Raw genomic sequence first — 27,087 nt, 5'->3', positions numbered from 1 at the left:
TTTTTAAAAGAGGTTTGTTGCTTTAGTTCTCATATGGAACAATTCTGTTCCTTTTCAGTTAATGAATTTTTGCTTTGATGTAATTGTTAGCCTTAGATTTTAATTGAAATATATTAGAGCAAAATTTAGTAGAGCAAATTGAGGAAAAAAGGTAATAAAAGACTTAGTAAATTACCTTCAGTTTTAGGTTGCATTATGAAGCTATTCACTTTGAGATCCTCGATAACTAAAACTCTTTCACATCCATCTTCGGGCAAAAATTCAAACATAAATTCAAATGGACTTCGGTCTCCAATATCGGGCTGCAAAGAAAAGGTGAAAATCTTGGACTTCAAGACTTGTGACGAAATGTTGTTAGTTATTATCCCCAATAACTGAACTCAGCATACCATCCTTTTTTATGTACCACGAACAATGAAAATGTAATCTAATTGTTTTGAATGATTAAGTAAAAAATTAAATATAAGAAAAATTAAAAATTTTACTTAAGAAACCTAAAAAAATTAAAAAAACTTAAGCTTAACTTAAAAACTTAAAAAATTAATTGATTAAGTAAAAGAAAAATCTTCAAGAAGTTAGGAAAAATCAGAGGTTTGATTTTTAATGGGAAACACCTTCATATACAGTTATGCAGTTTTGGCAGTAGCATGAGCCAAATTAAAAAAAAGAAACGTGGGTAAAAAATCAGCAGAAATAAATCGCAGCCTCATAATACTAAACAGGTTAAGATTGTGTAGCTTTCCTTTGAAAGTTGGGTTGTCTTTGGGTATTAACAAAATTTTAATTTCAATTTTTTACAGACGAAAAGTCTTATCAAGTTTAACAAATTTGTTTTGCTTACTTATCCTCACGGTTCAACGCAGAAACGCTGACGATTAAAGCGATTACAATTCTGAAACAACAAAAGAAGAATCTAAAAGAATCGTGGCATCCGCGTTTTATTTTGATTTTCTTAGTAATCTGAATAAGGAGTTTCAAATTTTTTGTGTCTTTTATAATTCCAAAATTTTCTATAGTTATGTAGATTATCAGAACCATAAACGCCAGCAGTCCTTCAAGGTTACTTTGACTGGCTCAATTGGTTGGAACCAAAAATTGATATATATTTATATTTGTCTTGACATTCTTGGGAATCCAATTGTTCATTTTATGATACAGTCCTTATTTAATCTCCTAGTCTATTTCTGGAGTTATATTACTGACCCGACACACCTAGTGTATAGGTCATTTCGAGCTTAGAGTGGAATTTTTTTTTTCTGGATTGCGAAAATTGTATTAGGATTTTTTTACCATTGTATGATTCTGGGTGGTTAAAAAGAAAAACACATATCGCAAAAGAAAAAAAAATCTAAAAATCGGTTTTATTTTTAAAGTTCATAATTTTGGATTAAAAGCAAAAGCTTGTAAAGTTCGAAGAAGTACTTGTAAAATAAGTCTTCAATGTACCCTTAGTTTCCTGATATTGTGCATAAGTCGCTGTTTTTCTTTTTTATTTCTTGGAGTATCATGAAAAATATATAGGCTATATATAATCTGACCAAATAGCCTTGCAAACTTCTGATCAGGAAACAATGGGGTCAAATTTATTTTTCTTGGAATGGCATCTTGGGTGTGAATTTTTGTGGCTTTTGGTGAACTTTGTGATTTTGGTTGTTCTGACTCTTTTCCATATTTCTCTGATATGAATATTAAAGAAACAACTATGGACAGAAAGAGAGGCAGTATCTTCTTGTTCCGAATGGTAATGCTTGAGAACCACTCACTCTATGGTAATAGTTAGACAAGTGAATGTCCGGTTTCTGTAACTCTCCCATTTCAGTCCACCTCAATATATGGAATAATTTCTGTTTGTTTTAAGTTTTAACGTTGCTCCTTACTTTCAGTAGAAAAAATTGTTTTTTATTTAGTTTCTGATCATTTTTCAAATAAAACCAGGAAATTCCCCCCCCCCCCTCCTTGGTAAATCCCTCCCATGAAAAATTCCTCCATAGAAAGTTCTTCCTAAGCAAAATTTTTCCAATGGGAAACTAACCCCGGACAATTCGATCCTCGCTGCGAATCCCCCCGGGAAATGTCTTGCTTATAATTCCGCATGAAAAATACTCCTTATCCTACTTTCATTTGAAAAAAAGAATTGTTTTTATTTAATTCCTGATCCTTTTTGAGGTCATGTGGAAATAACATGGCATGGAAATATTCCCTGGACCCCCCTCTCCCTCCCCCCTAATGGAAAGTTTATCCGCATAAAATTATCTTATGGAGAATTTCTCCTGGGGATAATTCCCCCATGGAGATCTTCTCCCGTTGTAAATACCCCACCACGTAAAAATCACCCAGAGGATTTCAACTTCGCTGAAAATTTCCTCCTGAAAATTCACTATACTTTCCTATAACAAATACTATATGTAAAAAACGGAAAAATATGCTGAATCTGATGGTGTGATTTCCATTAAGATTCTTTGATCTTTAGAGGGTGTTTCCTCCTTATTTTTTTGAAAATCCAGCAAATATTCTCAGGCTCATATCCTATGATGGTTAATATTAAACTTAATGAATACTATCTATTCGGAATTAGCACAGTACATCAATTCTTTCGATATACATATACATATATATATATATATATATATATATATATATATATATATATATATATATATATATATATATATATATATATATATATATATATATGTATATATACGAACTGTTTTATTTATGCACTAAGCTTCTTTGCGTCACAACAATTACAACTTGCATAGCTCAAATTCTGTCAAAATACACTGTAACTGTTTTGAAGACAATCCACCAAGGAGAAGAAGCAAGTTGGTTTACAATCTGTGAAAGCAAGCCCATTTGTACGAGATATAGACTCCAGGAATCAAGCTAGAGAACGTGCATACAATATAACCAAAACAAACAAAACAAAAATGCGTAATATTTCGAAAAACCCCTCATTCAAACCGTGTTCACTTTGAAGAGAAGTGAAAAAGAAATTTTAAATAAAGAAAGCACTAAAATACGAAATACCATGAAAAACAGAAAAGGAAAGAAAAGAAAAACCATCAATGCAATGAACAGCACAAAATTATAGGAAATGCAACCCAAAGGGAAATCATAGATGCATAACAAAAAAGACAAATGGAATTCGAAAACCTGAAGCTAAGTCTTTAGGCAACAAAGTGGGGATTTTCAAGTGGAGAAAATGTTGTTCATTGGCCAGAATAAGATCGATAAGTTCACTTACAAGCTTTGCTGCTCCGTCAAATCTGCTATAATAGAGCTTGGGTACTTTCAATACAATTTCCTTTTTACCTTCAATCATTTTCAAGTATTGGGGAAGCAATCTCTGATATATGAGTATTTCTCTATCGTGCGTTTTTCCAATTCGTGCAACATTTCTGAATCCTCGTTGTCTTGGTAATACCTTAAACAGATAAATTAAACTTGAGATGATGGCAACCAAAAGGTGAGATGGATGTAGTCAAAATCGTGATCTTTATAACGTTCTCATAATAAATACTTTATTTTTTATTGCTATTTAACATTATATAACAGACGATTTTGCGTTATTTTAGCAGTAGCGTTTTATATCATATTAGGAGGAGTCACAAAAAACAGTGGAGCAAAAACATGTTGTGGAGCTTTTTTGATGTAATAAATGCCTCAATACATGTCAACACATTGGCCTGCGGTATTTTGAAGTATCTTTAAAGATATTCTGTATCTCAAAACGATTTGAAGTTTCTATATAGCCATTTAGTACTATTTTACATGTATTTGGGAGATTATACTTAGAAACATAGAGCACAAACGTAAAAACGTAAGCCAAATTTTTGGTCTGAAAGGCTCTTAAGCCTTTAAATTTAAAAGTAAATTCTAGGGAACGAAGAACATACCTTACTTAACACCAACTTAAATGTGAGTTTTCGGAGTTAGCTCTTAAGGTTCAAGCTCATGAAATTTGAAAGTTCCAGGTTAAATTTATGAATTTTTCGAATAGACGTGTAAGATTTTAGCTCATTAAAATTCTGCTTACACTAAACATTTTATGCATACCCAACGACAGCACAATATATAGGACAGTGCTTAAAAATTCTAGGAACTGGGTTGAAACCTGCCTATTGCAAGGACGGTATAGTCTGACATTAATACCAAGAAAAAATCTACAAAATAAGTTTTTCAAAGAAAAGTAAAGAGGTCCATTAAACCAAAAATGAGGAAAAATAAAGTAAATAATTTTCCAAGCGCAAAGCTGCCATAAATCACCACCAGAAAATAAATGAAACCCAAAACGAACAGAAATTACAATAAATAACCGAATCAAGCTCAAAACGAACAGAAATTCACATGGGTTGGGCTGACAACCCTCATGCTTTCTCAAGACCGGAACATAATTTGCACTTTTCTGAAAAAAACATGTTGATTAACAGTTTAATATGCATTTACTGATATTTATTCCTTGAAGTCTTAATAATTTTCGATTTATTAAAATTAAATATTTAAAATGTATTTCGTTTTCAGTAAAGTGCAAATTATGTTCTGGTCTTGAGAAGGCATGGCAAGGCATAAAATTTAATACCATTCCCGAAAATTATATTTATGCTCCTCATGGGCGCCGGCAGGGCTATGTGGGACTACAAAGTAATTATAAGAAAACCAAAGGAAAAAGAGCAGAATATGAAAAAAACATGGAGAAAATGTGTGCTGCCCCATTGTTGGCTGCCTGTCAATAGACCCTTTTGACCCTTGATAAGGAAAATATAAGTTCTAATTTAAAGGGCTCACTTAGTGACCCCTTTCCAGTTTTGCATAAACATTTTTTTTCTATATGATTTGGTTGGAGCAACAAAAAAAGCATGAAATTTTTCATAATAATGAATGGTAAGTAAATAACGATCCTTCTCAATAACGAAAGTATAAGAGCCTAACTTAGCTGGGAGCTTTTGCATTTTCCCTCTGAACGGATACGTTTTTTTGTTTTTTATTATCATTTTTTTTCCAGGAGCGATTGTATTTATCTATTTGGACCTTTGGAAAAGATTTTATTTTTTACAGCTATAAAGTATAAAGACGTCGAATGTAATGGATTTTGGAATTCAAATTAGATTAAAACTATTTAATTAAAATTTTTTATTGGATTTTCTTAATTTTAGTTTTAATGTTTTAGCAAAATACTTTGATAATACGTTACTTTTTATAAGGAATTGAGTCTAAAGACATTCAATATTTTGGTGTTTGACGACCTTTGTGTTTCAGGAGTTGTTTTTAAAGATTTGAAATAAAATCTAAACATTAGCGTAAAGAGCGAGGTGCTGAAGAAAGAGCATCCCCCGCTCATATGCGTAATGATTTCTCTTCTTTCTTAGTTCTAATGTTGCTCCTTACTTTCAGTTGAAAAAACGTGATTTTTGAAATTTAATTTCTGGTCGTTTTTTTAATAACACCAGGATACCTGGCTCCATCCCCACGGAAAATTCCCCTCCCAAATAAACATTCCATGGAAAATTCAATCTTGATGAAAATTTTCCTCGGACAATTACCCTTAACACGCCTAAAGAGAAAGCAAGACATATAAAGAAATTTCGTACAGGAATTCTGGCAAATTCACCCAGTGTACAACTTCCCCTGAAAAGTTCACCCCCTGAAAACTTCCTTCTCCATGGAAAATTTTCCCGGTGCAAAATCCTCCCAGCAGAAAATTTGTCCCCCCCTCCCCACTCGAAAAATGTATGCATACCTCCCAATGACAAATAAAACAATCGGTAAATTTTATAACTTAAAAAACTTTCCCCAGGGGCCGTAGGGGGTCATTTTATCTCTAAAGACGCAGTTATTGGGCTTTTCAACTATGCTGTAGAAAAAAGCTACCTCAAAATTTTGATCTGACGATTTTGGGAAAAAAGTGATGTTTGAGGGGGCCTTGTTGCCCTCCAATTTTTTGATAACTCGAAAAGGGCACTATTACTTTTGATTTCCATTAGAATGGGCCCTCTCTACGTTTAGGCCTACTGGGTCAATACGATCACCCTTGGAAAAAAAACAAGAGCTAAGAGCTCATACGGCACTTGTGACGAGGTCGGAAGAGCCAAGAGCTCATATGGTATGAACTCTAGCAAAATTCCACGGAATTAATGGATTGATTTAAAAGGAAAATCAGAGGCTTAATGCCGGTCGGGATTTAAAATAACAGCTCTAAGACACCAGGTCCTTCTAAATGTCAAAACTCATTAAGATCCAATCACCCACTCATAAGTTAAAAATACCTCATTTTTTCTAATTTTTCCTCTCACTTAATGGTCAAATCGGGGAAAACGACTTTTATCAAGTCAATTTGTGCAGTTCCCTGACACGCCTACCAATTTCCATCGTCCTAGCACGTCCAGAAGTACCGAACTCACCAAAGCACCAGACCCCCCTAACTCCCCCAGAGAGAGCGGATCCAGTCCAGTTACGTCAATCAGATATCTACGACATTTGCTTATTCTACCTTTCATCCCGATCTCTCCACTCTAATCGTTTTCCAAGATTTCCGATTTCCCCCTCCAACTCCACCCAATAGCACCAGATCTGGTCGGGATTTAAAATAAGAGCTGTGAGAAATGAGTTCCTTCTAAATATCAAATTTCACTAAGATCCAGTCACCAGTTCTTAAGTTAACAATGCCTCAATTTTTCTAGTTTTTTCGAATCAACATCCCCCCCCCAAATCCACCAAAGAGAGCGGATTCAGTCTGGTTATATCAATCACGTATCTAGGACTTGTGCTTATTTTTCCAAACAAGTTTCATCCTGATCTCTCCACTCTAAGCGTTTTCCAAGACTTCCCGTTTCCCCCTCTAACTCCCAATATCACCGGATACGGTCGGAATTTAACATAAGAGCAGTGAGACACGAGGTCCTTCTAAATAACAAATTTCATTAAGATCCGATCACCCATTCGTAAGTTAAAAATACCTCATTTTTTCCTTTCACTCCAGCCCCCCAGATGGTCGAATCGTGGAAGCACCGAACTCGTCAAAGCACTGGAAATCATCCCCCCCAACTCCCTCAAAGAGAGTGAATCCGTTCCAATTATGTCAATCACGTATCTTGACCTTGTGCTTATTCTTCCTGTCAAGTTTCATTCCGATCTCACCACTTTAAGCGTTTTCCAAGATTTCCGGTTTCCAAGATTTCTGTTTCCCCCCTCCAACCCTCTATGTCCCCGCATCCAATCCAAATTGAAAATGGAGCATCTGAGACATATGATCTTTCTGTATATCAAGCTTCATTAAGATCCGATCGCCCATTCGTAAGATCAAGATACCTCAATTTTCACGTTTTCCAAGATTTCCTAAAAGCGCAGAAGCACAAGATCCTTCTAAATATCAAGTTTCATTTAGATCTGATCACCATTCGTAACTTTCAAATACCAAATTTTTCTAATTTTTCCGAATTACCAACCCCCCCCCCCCCCTGGAGCGCACAACCGGCCCGGTTATGTCAGTCACGTATCTTGGACTTGTGCTTATTCTTCCCACCAAGTTTCATCCTAATCTCTGCACTCTAAGCGTTTTCCAATATTTTCGATCCCCGCCCCCTCAACTCCCCCCAATGACACCGGATCCGGTCGGAATTTAAAATAAGACATCTGAGTTATGACGTCCTTCTAAATATGAAATTTCTTTAAGATCCAATCACTCCTTCGTAAGTGAAAAATACCTCATTTTTCTAATTTTTTTCAGAATTAACCCTCCCCCCAACTCCCCCAAAGAGAGTGGATCCGTTCCAGTTATGGCAATCACGTATCTAGGATCTGTGATTATTTTTCCCACCAAGTGTCATCCCGATCCCTCCACTCTAAGCGTATTCCATGATTTTAGGTTTCCCCCTCCAACTCCACCCAATGTCATCAGGTCCGGTCGGTATTTAAAGTAAGAGCTCTGAGACATGACATCTTTCTAAATGTCGAATTTCATTATGATCCGATCACCCGTTCATAAGTTAAAATACCTCATTTTTCTATTTTTTTCCGAATTAACCACCCCCCCCCACTTCTGCCCCAAATGATCGAATCTGAGAGATGACTATTTCTAATTTAATCTGGTCCCTGATACGCCTTCCAAATTTCATTGTCCCAGCTTATCTGGAAGTGCCTAAACTAGCAAAACCGGGACAGACAGACCAACAGAATTTGCGATCGCTATATGTCACTTGGTAAATACTAAGTGCCATAAAACAAAGAAAGAAATAAACACACATCCATGATCTTTTTTCTGGCAAAAATTACAAAATTCCACATTTTTGCAGATATGAGCTTGAAACCTCTACTGCAGGGTTCTTTGATACGCCGAATCCGATGGTGTGATTTTCATTAAACTTCTATGACTTAGAGAGGCTCCTCTCCCATTTTTTCAAAAATTAGACACATTTTCTCAGGCTCATAGCTTTTGATGGATAAGATTAAAATTAACAAAACTTATATATTTGGAATCAGAATATTAAGCCAAATCTTTAGATATATCTATTGGTATTAAAATTTTGTTTTTTTAAATTTTCAGTTACTATTGAGCCGGGTTGCTACTTACAGTTCGTTACCACGAACTGTTTGATTACCCATCAAAATCCAAACGGAGATCATTGAAATATCGGTATTTTTTTTGTTTGTGTTACCAAAAGTGTTGTATTCATAAGTCTTCATCTAGTCTTCAAACTGCGAACACCTCTTTGGATTTATTGGATTTTAAAGCCTGCTTTGGACCTGTATTAATTAAGTGCTGTGAGCTTGAATTAATTCAGTGACCGTAGCTAATTCAGTTGTTATTTCATAATATTTGTTATGGTTTAACTTTTGACCTAGATTCAGAGTGAATTTTTTTTTTTGGATTTTAAACTTGCATTAATTCAGTGGTTTAAACTCGAATTATTTCAGTGAGCGTAGATAACTTTTGATTTCATTAATTCATATCATTATTAATTCATATTTCATTTGATTTCATATCATTAAGAAGCGTACTGGGAACAAGCAGAAGAGGGGAAGGAACCTCCCGCAAGCGACCTATTGTACCCGCCGGTATTAAGTTACCCGTAAATTGCTGGGAATAGCTGAGGGGGTCCTTACACTTCCCTTGTTCCTAGGCTCCTTCATTCATTCAATTCAGTCAATCGGCAACGCTGGTGCGTCCATGTGTTTAGCTTTCCTTGTGCAATAATATCTGTTTCATCGTAAAAAGCATTTGATTTTGTGTGAATTTGATTTCAATCGACTCCCACAAAAATCAATGAATTGACTGTGATAAAAATCCAGAGTGAAAATTTCCATCTTGTCTCTTTCCTTTCTTCTCTTTCAAAACTGATTTGGATTGACGAATGTGCAAGGAAAATGGACTTTGATATTGAACCTTCGGAATGTTTAGTTTTTTTCCCCGTTCTGAACTTTCTTCAGTATAATTTGGAGAGAGGTGTAGAAGATGCAGTTGTTCTGAAATCAGCTGTTGACATTTTTGGGTTGGCTGATATTACGAAGGGGAAGAAGCTGCTGCGGGAAAAGCTGTCGATTACGGATGCTTGTCCTAAACGCACGGCACCAAATGCTCTAATGAATCACATGAAGGACATGCTTGAACAGTTTCAGAAAAAGAAAACTGAGCCTTTTCCTATCATAGCTGTTTTCGTGATACGTTTTCCCACGAGGTTCCGTTTTTGCCTGCAGTAGCTTATTCTAGGCTCTCGGCAAAAATTAAAACTCTTCAACAGACCTTGCTACAAATTAAAGATAAGGTGACTTCTTATGATCTCCACTTCCCAGGATTACAAGGGGACGGCGCTGCTTCTATTCCAGTTGCAACAAATCAAGCGACAATCACTATCACGAAGACAGCGCGTGATCTTGACAATCCGTCGAAACGAAAAGCTGTGACTGATAAAATTGCCGGACATGAATGTGTTGAGAATACTAGCGCCTCTGGAGACAGAACACTAGTGAATATTGACAGCGGTGTGGCAAGCGGCTTTTGCGATTTAGCCCGAACGGTGTGGATCGGATGTGAAGGTTCTGGAAAGGAAGTTGTACCGAATGGCAAAAGGGATTGGCGACTCGTTTGATTTATCTCTGTTCAAGAACTGTTCTGGAGTTGCTGTAGCCACCCGGATTGGAAATTTCCGGTGCGTCGAGATTACTTTTAGTGATCAAGGGTCTCTTATTTTGGCTCTTAGACTGGGTTGAAAATTGGGTATAACCTGATCCGTGTCTATGAATTTAAGAAAATGCCGAGATGCAGTGACAAATGCCAGTCTCCTGAACATCTAATTGCTAACTGTCCTAGTACCCGCTATAAATGTGCTAGATGATCTGGTCCTCATCAGTATTGCAAAGAAACCCAATGTACGGATCCGATAAAATGCGCAAACTGTGGTGATGATCATGTGGCATTTAGTTTTCGATGTCCTTGTCTCCAGGCTCTTGTTAAGACCGTTACAAGGTGCCTTAATAAATGAACTGTCGCAAAATTTCGGTGTGCTCGTTTAACATTAACGGGACTAAAGACAAAGTGCCAAGTTTGGAGGAACGTTTGAGCCGTTTTGATGTCCTTCTCCTGCAAGAACACTTGCTTCCTGCCTGCAACGTGAACTTTTTACAAAGGAATCGTGATCACATTGTGTTTAGTACCAGTGCTAGACAGACTCGGGGTAGGCCTTCTGGTGGCCTCGCGTGTTATATCAGACAGACTCTTGCAGATTTATCCCCGGTGTGCTACTACTCATCTGAGCATTTTCTAGCTGTAAGATTTGGTGACTCCGTCCTAATTAATGCTTACCTGCTGCATGATAAAAAGTCGGTACAGTCGTTCTCGAGTTTTGCCAAATCTTGTGATAAGCTACGAGGTCTAATTAGCGGAATTGAATCTCTTGGGTATTCATGGCTTCTTGCCGGTGATCTAAATCGCAACATTCACACATCATCCAGTCGATCTGACACCCTGCTAAATACTCTACCAGGTGCACATAGGATTATAAATAAAGATTGCAGCTTCTCATATATCCATAATAGGGGAGCAGTTTCTGAGTTGGACCACTGTGTGTTTTCGCCCCTTCTTCATTCCTCTGATATTCATGTTGACGATGAGGAAGGAGACTATGGCCATCTCCCTCTTAATTTAGATCTATCTATTGGCTCTATAATAAGTTTCAGTGCTCCTCCTAAACCTAAGAAATGGATTTGCAAACGTGATTGGGATAATGCAAATTGGTTACTCTATTTTTCGGCTCTCACTTTTCTGCTATCCACTATTTCCTTGCCTTATCATCTTCTCGGCGCTGGTTATTTTATCAGTGATGCTCGTGGTAGGTTAAATTCTTACTACAAAAATATTGTTTCTTCAATTAAACAAGCTAAAGCAATAGCTGTTCCGTTGATTCGCGTGCGACTTAACACCCGTAAGACCTTTTGGAAGTATGATCCGGAACTTAAGAAAGTGAAGAACCAAGCCAAGTTTTAGTTGAAAATGTGGATTGCTTGCGGTAGACCTTCTAGTGGGCAAGTTTTTAGCATTTAGCAGAGAACAAAATTGGCTTATAAGCGCCATCTTCGTGCAGTTCGGTTTTGGGGCGCTGAATTTCCGACTAATGGTAAACACTGGCAAAATGTGCTGAATGCGTCAAAACTCGAAGAATCTTCTTCTAGTGATATTATTCCAAGATTGTCGTGGATTTAACATTATACGCGCATCATTTCCGTGATTAATCATGATGTGCATAGCCGTTTTACTGCTTTAGTGGTGAAGGTTCTTCCTAATAGTGTGAGCCAAAGACATGTTATACCTGTTGATAAATCTAATATTGTGAAATCTCTTCGACACTTAAAGTCGAAGTCTTGTGACCTTGATGGTATTTGTGTGGCTCATCTTGATCCGAGGTCATCTGAACTTCTATCGCATCTTCAATTATTATTTCAAATGTGCCTTTCAAGATCTACTGTTCCTGATTCATTTTTATGTGGAAGTGCTCTTCTATATTAAAGAAAGGAAAAGATCCATATTTGTGTAATTCGTACAGGACGATTACCGTCGCCGGTACTCTAAGTAAATTATTTAAGTATGTTCTAATTCCACATACCGATAAATTTGCTAATTATGAGGCTAACCAGTTCGTCTTCAAGTCAGGTCTGAGCTGTCAATATTCTCATCGTGTTTTAGCACAGCTTATTACGGAAGCCACTCGGAGTAGTTATAGTATTTATTTTTGCACCCTTGATATATCTAAAGCATTCGATAGTGTTTGCCATGCTCAAGCTTGGTATGCTCTTAGTCAATTTGGTGTGAATGCGTCTGTGATTCTGGTTTTGAAGTTTTGGTATTCAAATTCTTATTTAAGATTAAATTCAGGGAATGGTGATTATTTTGGGGCATATTCCAGTCAAGTTTGGAGTTAGACAGGGGGTAGTTCTCTCTCCTCATATCTTTAATGCTTCTATTGAAAATGTTTTATCTGGTATAAATACTTCTTGTTTTACAGGATTCACAGAGGTATCATACATAGCTTAGGCTGACGACTTGCTTCTTATTAGCCGAACTGAGGCCTGTTTTGTGCGTTCTGTCCAATCCGTCGCTGATGTATTTGCAAGAATTGGATTATTGCTAAGCGAAGATAAATGTGAATTTCTTATATTTTTATGGGGTTAGTTCGTCTCATCCTTTCGATAGCAGTTCTTTTTCCGTACCACAAGTCACTTCTTTTCGATAGCTTGGGATTTCTCTTTGCAATTCTTTAAGTTCTTTTCATTTTCAGACAATTCGGGATATTCAATTTAAGCTTAAATTGGGGTACTCTAAAATTGTTGGAAATCGTGGATATTTCCGGCGACAAGCACTTACTAAGCTGTAATCGAGTTTCTGCGACCATTCTGTGTTATTTTTGCTGGGTTTTATATGCTTCTGAATAAAGGTGACGTAAAGAGGGCCAACCTGGATTACTATCGGTATTGTAACTTCTTACTTTATTTACCACGATCATTTCGGAACCGAAGGTTAATTAGTAAATACCAGGCAACAGTTATTGTTCTCTCATTGGAAAAACTAAGTTCAAAATTAATTGACGAAGCGCCAATCCGTCTTGGTCCTAACAATCCTCTTACCCGCCTCTTTTGCTAAATTTTTATTCCTTTTTCTTGGATTCTGTTTTATTTGTAGTTCTTTGTTATTTCTCCTTGTACTCCACTTTTTCCCCTTTGTAAGTGGGTAAGATACAAATATAAATTATTTTATAAAACTTTACAGTGTCATAAAATATAATTAAACAAACAAAAATGTTTTGCAAATAAAGTATAGAGCAAATTTAGAACTTAGAACAAATAGAAATTACTCTATATATAAGGGGGACTGCCCACTTCTCAACACCTTGCTCATTAAAAAAAAGTCTTTTAGTGCCTTGAAAAATCTTCTCTTTTCAAATGCGAATTTTCTTTAAAAATTTGAAAAAGGCCAAACCTCAGAGTAAAGAGTTAGGAGCTAAGGAGGAGACAGCACCCTTAATATAAAGAATAATTTGTTCAAATAGGTTTTAAATCTGTTACTTGCTTTCATTTGAAAAGCTCTTTTTTATCTAATGTGTGATTGTTTTCCAAATCATACCCAGGCCTAACCAAGATATAATATGAGGTACCGGTCCTTTAAATCCCTGATTAATTGCTTTTAAAATGTGTAAATCATTAATCGTAAGCTGATTAGAATCGTCCTAAGTTTAATATCAATTTTGGATAAAGTTTGGATATACTTAAAAAATTGGCGGTGAATAGTAATTTTGGTAAAAATTCCTTGTTGATATTACTACTAAAGAATTTCGATTGGATGAAAAGGAGCTTTATTGTTAGTATGGATCGAAATTCTGTGAGGCTTTTGATCCTCTATATAACTGAAGCCATTACAACCTCTGCAATAGGAATTTCTTATCGATAAATATATTTCATACATTTCTCTAAATACATTAGAGTACTTCATACAAAAAGAAAAAGAAAACAACACTGTTTAAAATTGCTGAAAACCAAGTTACCAGCAGGATTTGTCATCCTACAGAAGTTTCTTGGTGGGGCTGATGATGACCTGCTTTGTCTTTTCCACCTTTGTGCTGGTAGATATGGGAATGTAACATTTTAGCTGTATAAAGAAACAATTTATTTCATTCCTACTCCTGCCCAACCTATTTCAACATTTATCTGAAGCCTTATGAAGAGTAAGCAGTTTGTCCATTAAAGTGTTCCTTTTAGGAATCTATCCTGCCCCCACCTAAACAATGACTCACCCCTTCCCTCATTGTAGCTGATACACTATTATAAATCACCAAATATAGCCTAATTCCATTTTTAAAAAAAGCGAATCAACTTGGTTGAATGCAGTACTGCCTAACTGCCACCGTTAACTTCTCAGAATTTGAAATTGATTGCAAATTCACCCTCTTTGGGATAAAGTCGTAGTTTGGTGCCCAAAAATGGCAGAAAACAAGACTTTCCCCCAATCTGTATGGTCACTCAAAAAAGAGCTTTAGATTTACGTTTGAATGAGCTCCTTCCAATTATCTTGGACCTTCGGTTTGATACTATCCTTCTTGGAAAAAAACAAACAAAACAAATAAACATACATCGACGATGTTCCTTCTGAAACAAAGCAAAATTCTACATTTTGAAGATTGGAGCTTGAAATCTCTATGATAGGGTTCTCTGATATGATGTATCTAATGAAGGGATTTTCAATAAGATTGTTTGCTTTTTTGGGGATGTTTCCCCTTTTTTCAAAAATCAGGCAAGTTTTCTCAGATTTTTGGTTTTGAGTGGGTAACAATAAACTGAAAGAATTTGATCTATTTAGAATCAGCATAAAAAACCAACACTGTCGGAGTAGCAATTTTCATGATAATTCCATTTTTACTTTTGGTGAATATTGGTCAAACTCATGTTTTACTTCCAGTTTTTTTTTTATCACAAACTATTTGATAATATTTTCTTATGACGGATTTTTTTTGAAGCTGTTCATTTTAATTAGTTGAATAGGACAATAAAAACAAAGAGGGTTAATTTGGCAGCTTGGTACATAGTAGTAGTGGTATTAGTAGTTGTAATAGTGTTGTATTAGTCAAACAGTTCGTGGTAACGAACTGTAGTAAGGAGCGACCCGGCTCAACAGTAAACGAAACTCTAAAAAACGGAATTTTGATGCTAAAATATACATAAAAAGAATCGGATTTTCATCCTGATTTTAAATATATAAGTTTCATCAAATTTAGTCTTTTTCATCAAAAGTTACGAGCCTGAGAAAATTTGCCTTATTTTGGAAAATAGGGGGAAACACACCCTAAGAGTCATAGAATCTTAACAAAAGTCATCGCATTTGGCGTATCAGAGAGCCCTATAGCGAAAATTCAAGCTCCTATCTACAAAAATGTGGAATTTCATGTTTTTTTGCCAGAAGACAAATCACAGGTGGGTTTTTTTTTTTCAGGGGTCACCGTATCGACCAAGCGGCCCTAGAATGTCGCAAGAGGGCTCATTCTAACGAAAATAAAAATTTCTAGTGCCGTTTTTAAGTGACCAAAAAAATTGGAGGGCAACTAGGCCCCCTCCCACGCTCATTTTTCTCCAAAGTCAAAGGATCAAAATTTTGAGATAGCAATTTTGTTCCGCATAGTCAAAAACCATAATAACTATGTCTTTGGGAATGACTTACTCCCCCACAGTCCCTGGGGGAGGGGCTGCAAGTTACAAACTTCGACCAGTGTTTAAATATAATAATGGTTATTGGGAAGTGTACAGACGTTTTCAGGTGATTTTTTTTTGGTTTTGGGGGTCGGGTTCAGGGGAGGGGGCTATATGGGAGGATCTTTCCTTGGAGAAATATGTCATGGGGGAACAGAAATTCAATGAAAAGGCCATAGGATTTTCTGAAATTACTATAAAAAAACAATGAAAAAATAAACTTGGTAAAGTTTTTTCAATTGAAAGTAAGGAGTAGCATTGAAACTTAAAACGAACAGAGATTATTACGCATATGAGGGGTTCTAAAATACTTTAGCATAAAGAGCGATGTATTTAGGAGGAGATAAATACCTCGCTCTTTATGCTATAGTATTTTTTAGTAATTTCAACTATTTATTCTACGGCCTTTCTGATTCAATGGTCATTCTTAAAGAATTGGGACAAAACTTACGATTTAGTTTAAAGAGCGAGGAATTAACGAGGGTACAAGCCCCTTCATATACATAATAAAATTTAAGAATATAAAAGCTTGTTACGTAAGTTAATTCTTAAGTTATGTAAATTTTTTAATAATAAAAACATTCGTTAAAAATTAAAATTTATAGTTGCCTTTTTATATAACCGAAAAATTGCAGGGCAACTAGGCCTCTTTCCCCACCCCTTACTTCTCAAAATCGTCTGATCAAATCAAAGAGAAAGCCGTTTAGCCAAAAAAAGGAATTAATATGCAAATTTTATTTTAATAATTTATGTGTGGAGAGCCAAAATCAAACATGCATTAATTCAAAAACGTTCAGAAATTACATAAAAAAAAGTAGGTTTTTTTTTTAACTGAAAGTAAGGAGCGACATTAAAACTTAAAACGAGCAGAAATTACTTCGTATATGCAATGGGTTGTCCCCTCCGCAATCCCTCGCTCTTACGCTAAAGTTTGACTCTGAAAATATTCTACTTTTTAAAACAATTAAAAGCTTTAGCGTAAAGAGCGAGGTATTGCGGAGGGGACAACCCATTAAATATACGAATTAATTTCTGTTCGTTTTAAGTTTTAATGTCACTCCTTACTTTCAGTTAAAAAAAACTAGTTTTTTTATGTTTTAGTTTAGTAACAGCAATAGTAGCAGTATTAATACCATTAGTAGCAGGTACATGCTGCGTTTAGTTGTAGTAACAGTAATAGTAGCAGTATTGATACCACTAACAGCAGGTACCTGTTGCGTTTTGGTGAGTTGAACATCCCTCTCATGAGGCCCCAGAAGTTTCATCTTGGTACGGTAAGCCGTTCCAAAATTATTGCTGATACGCCTGAAAGCATTCGCTACAGAAGTAGCACTTTTTTCAATAACATATACTATATATGAACAATAGACGAATTGCCTCACCTACAGCCCCTACTCTGGGGGAAGTGAGGAGGTTGACATCCTCAAAGACATAATTAATGGAATATTCAACAATACTGAACAAATTAGCTATTTAAAAATTTTTCTTGGATGTGTTTTGGGAAATTATTGACTGGAAAGGGGGGCTGGTTGCCCTACAATCACTTTTGACTTTTAAAAAGGGCACTAGAACTCTTTATTTTCAATCAAAAGAGCTCCTTTAGATGGTTTTACGACAACATCTTCTATATGAAGTACTTTGGTCACAAAAAATGACACCGGAAATAAATAATTAAACAGATAAATAATACAATGTTCCCCCACCGCTCTTTACTTCGGCAGTGCTATTGCGCTGCCTGTGATCGCCATCAAATTTTTTTCCTTATAGGTTTAGTTTCTTTTGATAAGAATCACTCTCTAGTTGCTATTCATCAGTAATAACAATTTGCAAATATAAATCTCTTTTTCTTAAAGAGACATGTCTTTAGAAAAACATCCTTGAAGACATACTAAATTTTACGCCATAACTTTCATTGGCATTGCACGTTTTTACGGGCATTTTCTGACTTTTTTCTCAAATTGCCTGAATTTTCTTATGCTATAATTTTTATGGATAACTTAAAATTTAATAACTTTAAACTACTTGCAAAAAATTTTTATATTTTTATTTTAAAATTATTCTTGAACTTCTGTTTTTATAATTTCGGTTCTATTGACGAGGTATGCTCTATGCTTCCCGTTCAATACCACGAGGGTCTAAAAACCCACGAATTTTGACCAATTCAAGGATCCATTTTACTTTTAAAGTATACTAAATTTCTGTTACTATTTCTTTTGATCGCTAGTAACATATTCGACTTACTTAATATTATTACTTTACCTTAACAGTAGGATACATTTACATAAATAGAACATGAGTATTATTCGTTAATGGAATATCGACAATAATAATATTTATTTCAAAAACTTGATTAATCTGTTGTAGGGCCCGATCGATATGGATTTTTGGGGTCCAATATCGATACCGATATATCGGTATCGCACCGGCACGATACCAATATAATTTACCGATAAATTCCCCTCCGGAAAAAAAATCTTACCTTAAGTTTAAACCTCCCATTCTCTGCCCATATTAACACTCACTTATTTGTCCCTGGTCTATTACACACCAAAAAACAGCCTCAGTAATTCACTTTGGATTCTAAAAATTAAGTCATTTACAAGAACAGTTTGATTTTCTTTATCTTTTCTGATCAGCAACTTCTGAGCACACAAAAGAAATGGCAGATATTTGTGGAAGTGACAAATAAGAAAAAAAATAATCAAAGAAGCCGGTTTAGTTACATAAACACAAATACATGAAAATCTGAGTGAAAGAAGTGTAAGATATTTATTGAAATTGATTATTCAAATCCAAATGTCAATAGCAGGACCTTGAGTTTTAATCATTCGCATATTAATTTGAAAACGTCACTTTATATTCACATGATATGGTCTCTTACTAAGGAATACAAGCTTGGCAGGCTAGATACAAGGGTGCAGCTAGGGTTTTAAGTATGAACGAGGTATTTAAAGAAAGTGTCGACAAAATTGTTCAATATGCCGACAAATGCGGACATATAAGCTAAATTCGAAGGTAAAAAGGTAAATTTTACAAGGTGTTGGCATGGGGCGGTGACATATTAGAATCTCCCCCTCCTTCCTACCTTACAACAACTCCTATCCCCTTAGCAGCGCCCCTGACTGAATGTCAAGGTTTTAGCTGTTTGAATCTTGGATCTTTCACTCACACAAGTGAACATTCATTAAACAGAAACCGTATGGTTTATTGAATATTTGTTAGTCGTTTTGGTAGAGGATGTAGATTCTTGAGTTCACCATACATTTAGAACATTTCGGCATCAGGTGTGTATTGACAAGTATTTACAACAAATATACTTTGACTCATCTCTGCTGCTCTTTCCACCTTAGGTCACACTTCGCTGGTGGTTCCACCCCCAATGACTGAACAAGCAAAATACTTAAGGATATCTGATGCCATTTTCTGGAGAAGTCGAAAAAAAAACGTATCGGTCGGCTGACATATTGGTCGGGCCCTAATCTGCAATACACAACTAAAAATGAATTAAAAGTAGATTCAATGAAATTTTAACGATTACTCCTCCTAGAAACGATTAAATGACCCTTTTCGACTATTCATGTATCTTTCCTTTTTGGTAGAAGTAGTTTAAAAAAAGAATAAAAAATTACAGCTAACCTTGTAAAAATACGCTGATTTTCTGAGAGAGCACATAAACCCCTTGGGCCTCCCCCTTCGTAAGAGTATATTGCTTACCTTGGCAAATGTTGAAACAGACTCTTTTTTATTTGACAGGGATGTAATGCAGATTCGGTAAACATCACTGGCAAAGTTATCCCCAATTTCAGATGCTCGCTTTACAAGTACCTATAAAATACAAAAGAAGAGTAAAACAAATTTTAGTCCCTTTGAAATCATCCATTGAACATTATTCGCGTGGCATAAAGCTAAATCTTGAGATGAGGACCAGAAAAGAGTAGCGAGACTAGTTTTCTCCAAAGGAACTTATTTTATGGTTCTTTGGAAATAGGTTGTGCTTTTATGACTATCTACTTTTGTTTTATTAGTCTTTTTTCTGTGTGAATAAAATACTTACAATTCAAGCAGCTGTCTCAAAAGCAGTTTTCTGCAAAGAAGGGAATCTCGATGGGATCTCAGTAGAATCCCATACTTTGGTTCCATGACAGCCCTACCCCTCTAGTCCCATGAAAGCCCTGTCCCTCTAATCTCATGACAGCCCTACCCCTTATTACCCCTGCTGTAAAAAGAAGTTACCAGCCCCTCGCATATGGTGTCTACCATTAGGTCTTGGCGTTAAGATAACAGTTTCCGGGAACAAGCATTTGATTGCCAGGTATATTGTCGTAGTACTGTTACAGCCCCACATCGTAAAAGCCGCATATCGATGTTCTAATGGAGCATTCCTGACCATCTGGGGAGCATAACGTGATCATTTTGGCCTTGATTTTTGGTATAAAAAGAAAACTGGTCCAACTTATTTTAGTGAGCTTGATAATAGTTGTAGTGAGCTTGAAGTAACAAGATATCCAATCAAAGAAATTTTTGATATGGATTATAATATGTATTTCGAAGAGGTTCGTAATCTAAGTATTTTCTTGTCGAATACTGAGTGGATGTTGACTGTTTTTCATACAGCTTTGGTTCGTCAAAACACATTTGCAATCCCTTTAGTTACCGAATTGTATGTGTTTTTGTATCATATATCATCTTTAGCTTAAAAAATACCCTCCCTATTAGCATTTCTTGAACTCTTGAATTCAATCCATAGATCATATTTAAACCTGTACCTTCAGGGGATGGCAAAGATCAGTATCAAAACTAAAAAAGAGCATAAACACCGCCTATGGTTGATTCACGGGCTTAGCCCTTGAGGTGAATCTCATATATATCTGATTCTGATTTTTTTTTAATTAGAAATTTTTTGAACTTAGATTTTTTCTTTCTTAGTTTATACAGTTTTGAATTATCAAAACACATTTACAATCCCTTTAGTAACCGAATTGTATGTGTTTGTATATCATATATCACCTTTAGTTTAAAAAAAAAACCCTTCCTACTAGACATTCTTAAACATTTGAATTCAATCCATGGATTATTTTTTAACCTGGACCTTCTGGGGATGCTAAAGAGCAATACCAAGACAAAAAGAAATTTTTCGAGTTGTAGGTGTTCGTATATCATATATCATCGTTAGTTTTAAAGACACTCCTCCCTACTAGCCATTCTTGAACTTTTGAATTCAATCTTTTGAACTTTTGGATTATTTTTGAGCCTGGACCTATATTTGAGCATTGAATGGATATTTTAGAACAATATAAATATTATTAACTTGGTTATCAAATACCGAAGTATTTATTTAATGTCTTCAGTCTCAGTGATTATAAAAAGTAAAATATTTTCAAAGTAATTTGTTCAAAGTAAAAAATTAAAACTAAGATTAAGTATCAAATAAAATCCGTAGTGCAGGACGTTATCGAGAAAGGCTGAAAGTGTTGAACGTTACTGAGTAATATTTATATTTTTGATTTGATTTTTAATACTAAAAATAAAGATACTTGACACCTTTATGCATCATAACAATAAAAAACAAAAGCCTTTTCAATTTGAACAACTAGATTAATGCAACAACTCTTGCTAAACAAATTAAAATAAAAGATAATAAAACACAAACAAAACACGTATCCATTCAGGGGGAGAATACAGAATTAAAAATTTCTGATTATAGTGGCTTCAGATATCAGCTCATCTGTACTCGTGCAATACAATGGCTTCAGATATCAGCTCATCTGTACTCGTGCAATACAAGCAAATGTTCACGGCGGATTCATATCGAGATTGTCCCCTTTTCAATTTGTTTTCCTTCTCTTTTCTTGTCTTATGCAAACTTTCTTAATGTACTTCAAACAAGATGTTTAACTTCAAACTTGAAACAAATTCATATTTTAAATGGCCATAAAAATGAGATTTTTTTAATTTAATGTAATAAATATTTAGGTTCTTATGCTTTTGTTATGAATAAGAATCGCAATTTACTTACCATTCATTACTATGAATACTTTCATTTTTTTTACTCCAACCAAATCGTATAGAAAACATGTTTTTGGAAAACTGGAAAGGGATTACTCAGTCACAAATTCAAATTTATATTACACTTGTTGAAGATCAATACCTATTGGCAGGCAGCCAACCATGGGGCAACACACATTTTTCCATGCTTTTTCCCTATTTTTCCGTATATGCTCTCTCTTTCCTTTGGTTTCATCACAATAGATGTATAGTCCCAAATTTTCAGGAAGCCAAGCAAAGCCCCCTGCTGGCGGCCTTGCTTTCCAAGACGGCAAAAAGTAGCTCATCTAGAATTTTACCCGGAATGACGAATGATAGAATAGAATAGAATTTATTTACTCTAAAAGCCCATAGGTATTGGCTAAAAAATATAAACAAATAACAATTACAAAGAAATTGCACAAATCCTAGCATAATCCTACCGATATCTACTTCTACGATTCATCACGTGATGAAGGAATCGTGCCAAACTTCTGATACCCATAAAACGCTCATCAGCACACACTCTCGCCAACCACTCAAAATCAGAATCCCCCCTACGAAACACTTCAAGTCTCCAGTCACTCAGCTCCTCACATTCACACATCAATTGATATACGCTCTCATATAAACCTCCACAAATAGGACAATAATAAGGATCAGCCTTTGACCTTTCCCTCATAATAAACATTCTTCTTTGGCCCATTGGCAAACTATCAGCCCTCATTTCAATTAATAACTGTATTTAATTTTTATTCAAACCCACCTTTAAAAATGAAACTTCACCCCAAGTCTCCTTCGAGCGGCAATAGAGACCCAATGAATCTGAAAGCAAACGCCGGGCCTGTCATGTCTGTATTTTTGGTCCTGTAAAAATCTTTCAACTAATCGACTTACTTTGTCCCCCATATCCTCGAGCCCTAGGCTATCCCCCACATATGGCTTAGTCCACCACACTGATGTACCACACTCTTACTTTGGTGCGGCCACCCCCTACCTGAGCTGCCCTTCAACATTTGTAAATAAGCCGCCTTCATCACACGCATCTTAGGTATCACTAAAAGTTTTCCCAAAGCCTAACCATGTTAATTGGCCTATGACTTCTCAAAGAAAACGAACCTAAATCACCTCTAACTACAAAACAACTTGTATGCTTACTTACCACTAGCCACCTTTTATAATACCCTAATTGCACAGTTTCTTCTCACATCTCCCTTCTCATACCCCCAAACCTCAGATCCACAGTCCATCACAACTAAAATTTTAGCCCTAATGTCAGACTCCACAACGCCCGGAACAAGACCCCATATGCCGACCAAAGGCTTACATCAACTAAAATATAATCAATAATACTGGGACTACAAACCCAAATACATGCAAAATTCTTTACCTTTTCCCAACCTCCCGTTGAAAATTACTAACTTCTCAATTTCATGAAAATCTAAAAGTTTAGTTCCTCAATTATTTTTCCTCCGCAACCGGTCCTTACTTGTCCTTTTTCTATACTCCTCGCATATTCCCATCATTCATACCATCATCCTCTTACTCAGCCTGCGAAGGATTAATCCACTTCTCCAATTGTGTATGCAACTATGCATTGAAGTCACCCTAAAATATATACTTGTAATCTTTATACAACCTCTTATACTTAAACACCTCTGAATACAAAATGTCCCACGTATCCTCCTGCCAACTATAGCTACTACTTGATTCTGGAAAGATATACAGCGCACAAACCATAAACTTAACAATTTCTATAACAATCGTCAACCAAATCACATTCTCTGATTGCGATTTTAACCTATCATATGTACTTATGTACAAAATATATTTTTCGTAATCAAACAGTATAAAACCACCATAAAGTCGATTATTTGTACTTCTCTTTCTTGAAACATGGAAACTTAAAAAAAAATTTAAATACTGGCAAATCCTACCATGTCTTCACTAAGCTGATAACATTATAATCGTCTAGCCTAAACAAATCATCAATTTTATCATCACTATGACCTTGGGTATTCCACTGCAACAACTAAATGCACATACTACTATGCCCATGGGTCAACTCCTGCTATTGACCATTATTAATACTGAAATTACCCTCTAAATGTCCAACAGAGAAACTTCGATTAACAGAATGCCGTCTAAAACCAGGGCCTCGATCTCCAAACTGCAACGCACAATGGCCACCCGTTAGCCCCCTGTCATCATAAACGCCACAAATACTAGCTCTCCTTTTATCTCCCCCACTATTCTGTCGAATATATGCTGCGCTAGGTTAACTATCCTGGTCATTTGGGCTCACCACCATCTCACAGCTTCTTTTCATTGTGGTTTTAGGTGTAATATTAGAATCTGATTCCTGGGATGGTATTGATTCATTTTTTTCTGTCGCCTACACTAAAATCACTTCTACTCTCTTCCAGATTCCCTAACTCATGGAGTGTAGCTTCCTCAATCTTTTTTTTATTTCTTTCACTTTGTCGTTTATCTTACCATACACAAATAAACAATTTCCAAGAAAAGTCAATATACATACCACTTAAAAAATAATTATTTGAAACCTGAAAAATGTCCCTTTCTACAATATATTTTTTTGTGCAAAGTGGAAGCAAACTGCTTTTGTTTCTTCCGATCACAGCCTGTATGAAAGTTCAATATATTTACCACTTAAAATAGAATTATTTGAAACCTTCGAAATTCTCCTTTTTACAGTTTATTTTCTTGCGCGCAGAGTAGAAGTAAACCGGTTTTATTTCTTTCGACCACAGCCTAGATAATAGTTAAATATATATACCACCTTAAACATAATTATTTGAAACCTAAGAAACGTCATTTAAGACACTATATGTTCTTATGTGCAAAGTGGAAGCCCCGCTTTCATTTCTCTCGATCACAGCCTATACAAAAATTCAATATAAGTACCAATCCTTAATCAATAATATTATTGCATATGATGGAACATCAGGTGGCTTGCGCTCGGGATCAATGCATTGCGTAGAATTTATTTCCAGGAGCGTGATAACATGAATTCCTTGTTTGCTCTGTTGTCTAAGGCACCATTTCGTTGGGGAATTCTCTGGTCTTACGTTTAATTCCTACAGCGGACGAAAATCCTTGATGACGGATTATAAAGGTTTCCTAAATCAGAACACGTCTTGTGTAAGGGGTTTGGGGAATGCCTTGATGAAATATCTTGAGGGAAAAACCCTTTGAAGAAAAAGAATATCTCGAAGAAATTGTCTTGAAGAAAAAAAATCTCGAAACAAAAAAAAATATCTCAAAGAAAAAGGAATCTCAGAAAAAAACGCCTTGATGAAAAAAATATTTGAAAGAAAAAAAGCAATACGTTACATTCAGTTACATCTGAGGGTTCCCCACTCGATTTGCGGCCCGTGAGCTCTAACAAAACAAGTCACGCAATATCACGTCACCCCCAATAAATTTCCTTAGATAAACAATGACAACCAGTATTACCTAATACCCAGGTGTACATAATGACACCTGCGTTTTGCCGTGATGGAATCGCCGTTAAACTGCTGCATGATTAACGGTGAAGAAGAAAATAATAACCTCTATGGCTGTGTTGAAAGTATTTCCCCTCCTCCGCTACTGTTAGACAATAGAAAATTTATAACATAATTAGGCAATTCATCGATCAGAAGTGACGGGACCCCCGTGCCTGGAATCTTTTTACTACTAATAATTGGCTTTTCATGCTGATTCCAACATATAATACCGCGAGGCTGAGAAGATTTGCCTAATTTTCGAAAAAGGAAGGGAACATGCCCAATAAGTCAAGCGCTTGAAAATCGCACCACCAGATTCAGTATTTTAGATAACCCTATTATGAGGGGCTCAAGCTCCCATTTACAAAAATGTTGAATATTTTTTTTGTCAGAAGAGAGATGAGCGTGTTTATGTGTCTGTGTTTTTGTTTATTGTTCTTTTTTTCCAGGGATAATGGTATCGAGCCAAAAATCCTAGAACATCGAGAGACGGCTTATTTCAAAGAAAGTCAAGGGGTTCTAAGGCCCTTTTTCAGTAAACGAAATATTAAAGGGTGATTAGCCCCCTTCTTACGCCCTTTTTTCCCCAGAGACATCCAACAAAATTTTGAGATAGCCATGTGATTCAACATAGTTGAAAGGTCCAATAAATGTGATTTCAGGGATAAGCTGACCCCCATACAGAGGCAGATTTAAGGAGGGACAGAGGGGGCACTTTCTCCGGGTGCAGAAATTTTAGGGGAGCAACATCTAAAATATTTAATCTAATGGTGATAATCATTTTGTAATTTTTGAAATGCTATTTTTGTTAAAATAAAGAAGAAGGTGAGATAGTAAATGCAGATAATTAATAAATTATTAATATATTAATAAAAGTAAACAGATTTTGAAAATAATTAAATAACAATATTTAAAATAATTAATGATAATTAAATAATTTAAATAATAAACTAAAAACAACTTAAAAAATAAATTACTGATTAGTTAATACATTGAAAATAATTGTGATAATAAATGAATGTTTTGTTGAAATCTGACCTCAGAACTTTGTGGGAGGCTAATTGAGATTTTGCCCTGGGCAAAAGAGAGGCCAGAACCACCATTGCCCCCATAGTTAATGGGGAAAGAGCTGTAAATTACGTAATTTTTCCATTGTTCATAAGCTGTATTATGTTATTGGGAAATTTACGGATTTTGGAAGGGATTACCAAAGGCAAGAATTTTCCTTGGAGATAAAAATTTCTGGGGGAAACATTCCCAGTGGATATTTCACATTGGGGAGGGGGATATTTCCTGGCATGACTGGAAAATGGTCGGAAATTTGATTTTGAAAAACAAGTTTTTTCAACTAAATATAAGGAGCAATAATAAAACTTAAAATGAACAGAAATTATTCCGCACATGAGTGGAGCTGCCGTTCTTCAGCCCTCGCTCTTTACGCTAAATTTTTAATTTTTGTCACAATTATTTAGGAAAGACTGCTCTAACGCAAGGTCCGTCGAATATGAATGAGAAGTATTTTAAAGGACTTTAAGACTTTACCGTAAAGAGCGAGAGTTGAGGAGGGGCTAGGCCCACTCATATGAGGAATAATTACTGTTCGTTTCAAATTTTAACGTTGCCCATTACTTCCAGTTGAAAAACTTGCTTTTTTTAAAATGTATAATAAATTCAGTCGTATACTAGCTCAAATTTAAAGAATTTACAATGAATGAATTAGTGAAACCCAAAACTAATAATTAAAATGATTAATTACATTAAGGGTAATAGATTATTCTGTGGATGAATGAATGGATGTACCCAAAAATAAAGAGAAATCAAAAGAATATCC

General features: G+C 35.5%; 1 protein-coding gene across 7 annotated transcripts in view; it reads right to left on the bottom strand.

Moving 5' to 3' along the window:
• The window catches only part of LOC136042054 (uncharacterized), a 63,503-nt gene that overhangs the window by 28,026 nt on the left and 8,390 nt on the right, over positions 1–27,087 (bottom strand). For 4 of the 7 annotated variants that reach the window (XM_065726915.1, XM_065726916.1, XM_065726917.1 and 1 more), the window contains exons 2-5: positions 19,438–19,548; positions 16,935–17,028; positions 3,248–3,427; positions 176–302 (exon numbers count right to left, since the gene is read on the bottom strand). In XM_065726915.1, the coding sequence (XP_065582987.1) occupies positions 176–302; positions 3,248–3,427; positions 16,935–17,028; positions 19,438–19,502 (466 nt within the window). In that variant the 5' untranslated portion in view covers positions 19,503–19,548. Of the gene's footprint in view, positions 1–175; positions 303–3,247; positions 3,428–16,934; positions 17,029–19,437; positions 19,549–23,137; positions 23,335–27,087 lie in introns of those variants that run through there. The other 3 variants (XM_065726918.1, XM_065726913.1, XM_065726920.1) reach the window with 3 other exon arrangements.

This window comes from Artemia franciscana, unplaced genomic scaffold (genome assembly GCF_032884065.1).
Source record: "Artemia franciscana unplaced genomic scaffold, ASM3288406v1 PGA_scaffold_58, whole genome shotgun sequence".
NCBI classification, from domain to species: Eukaryota; Metazoa; Arthropoda; class Branchiopoda; order Anostraca; family Artemiidae; genus Artemia; species Artemia franciscana.
This window is presented reverse-complemented; position numbering and strand designations above follow the sequence as displayed.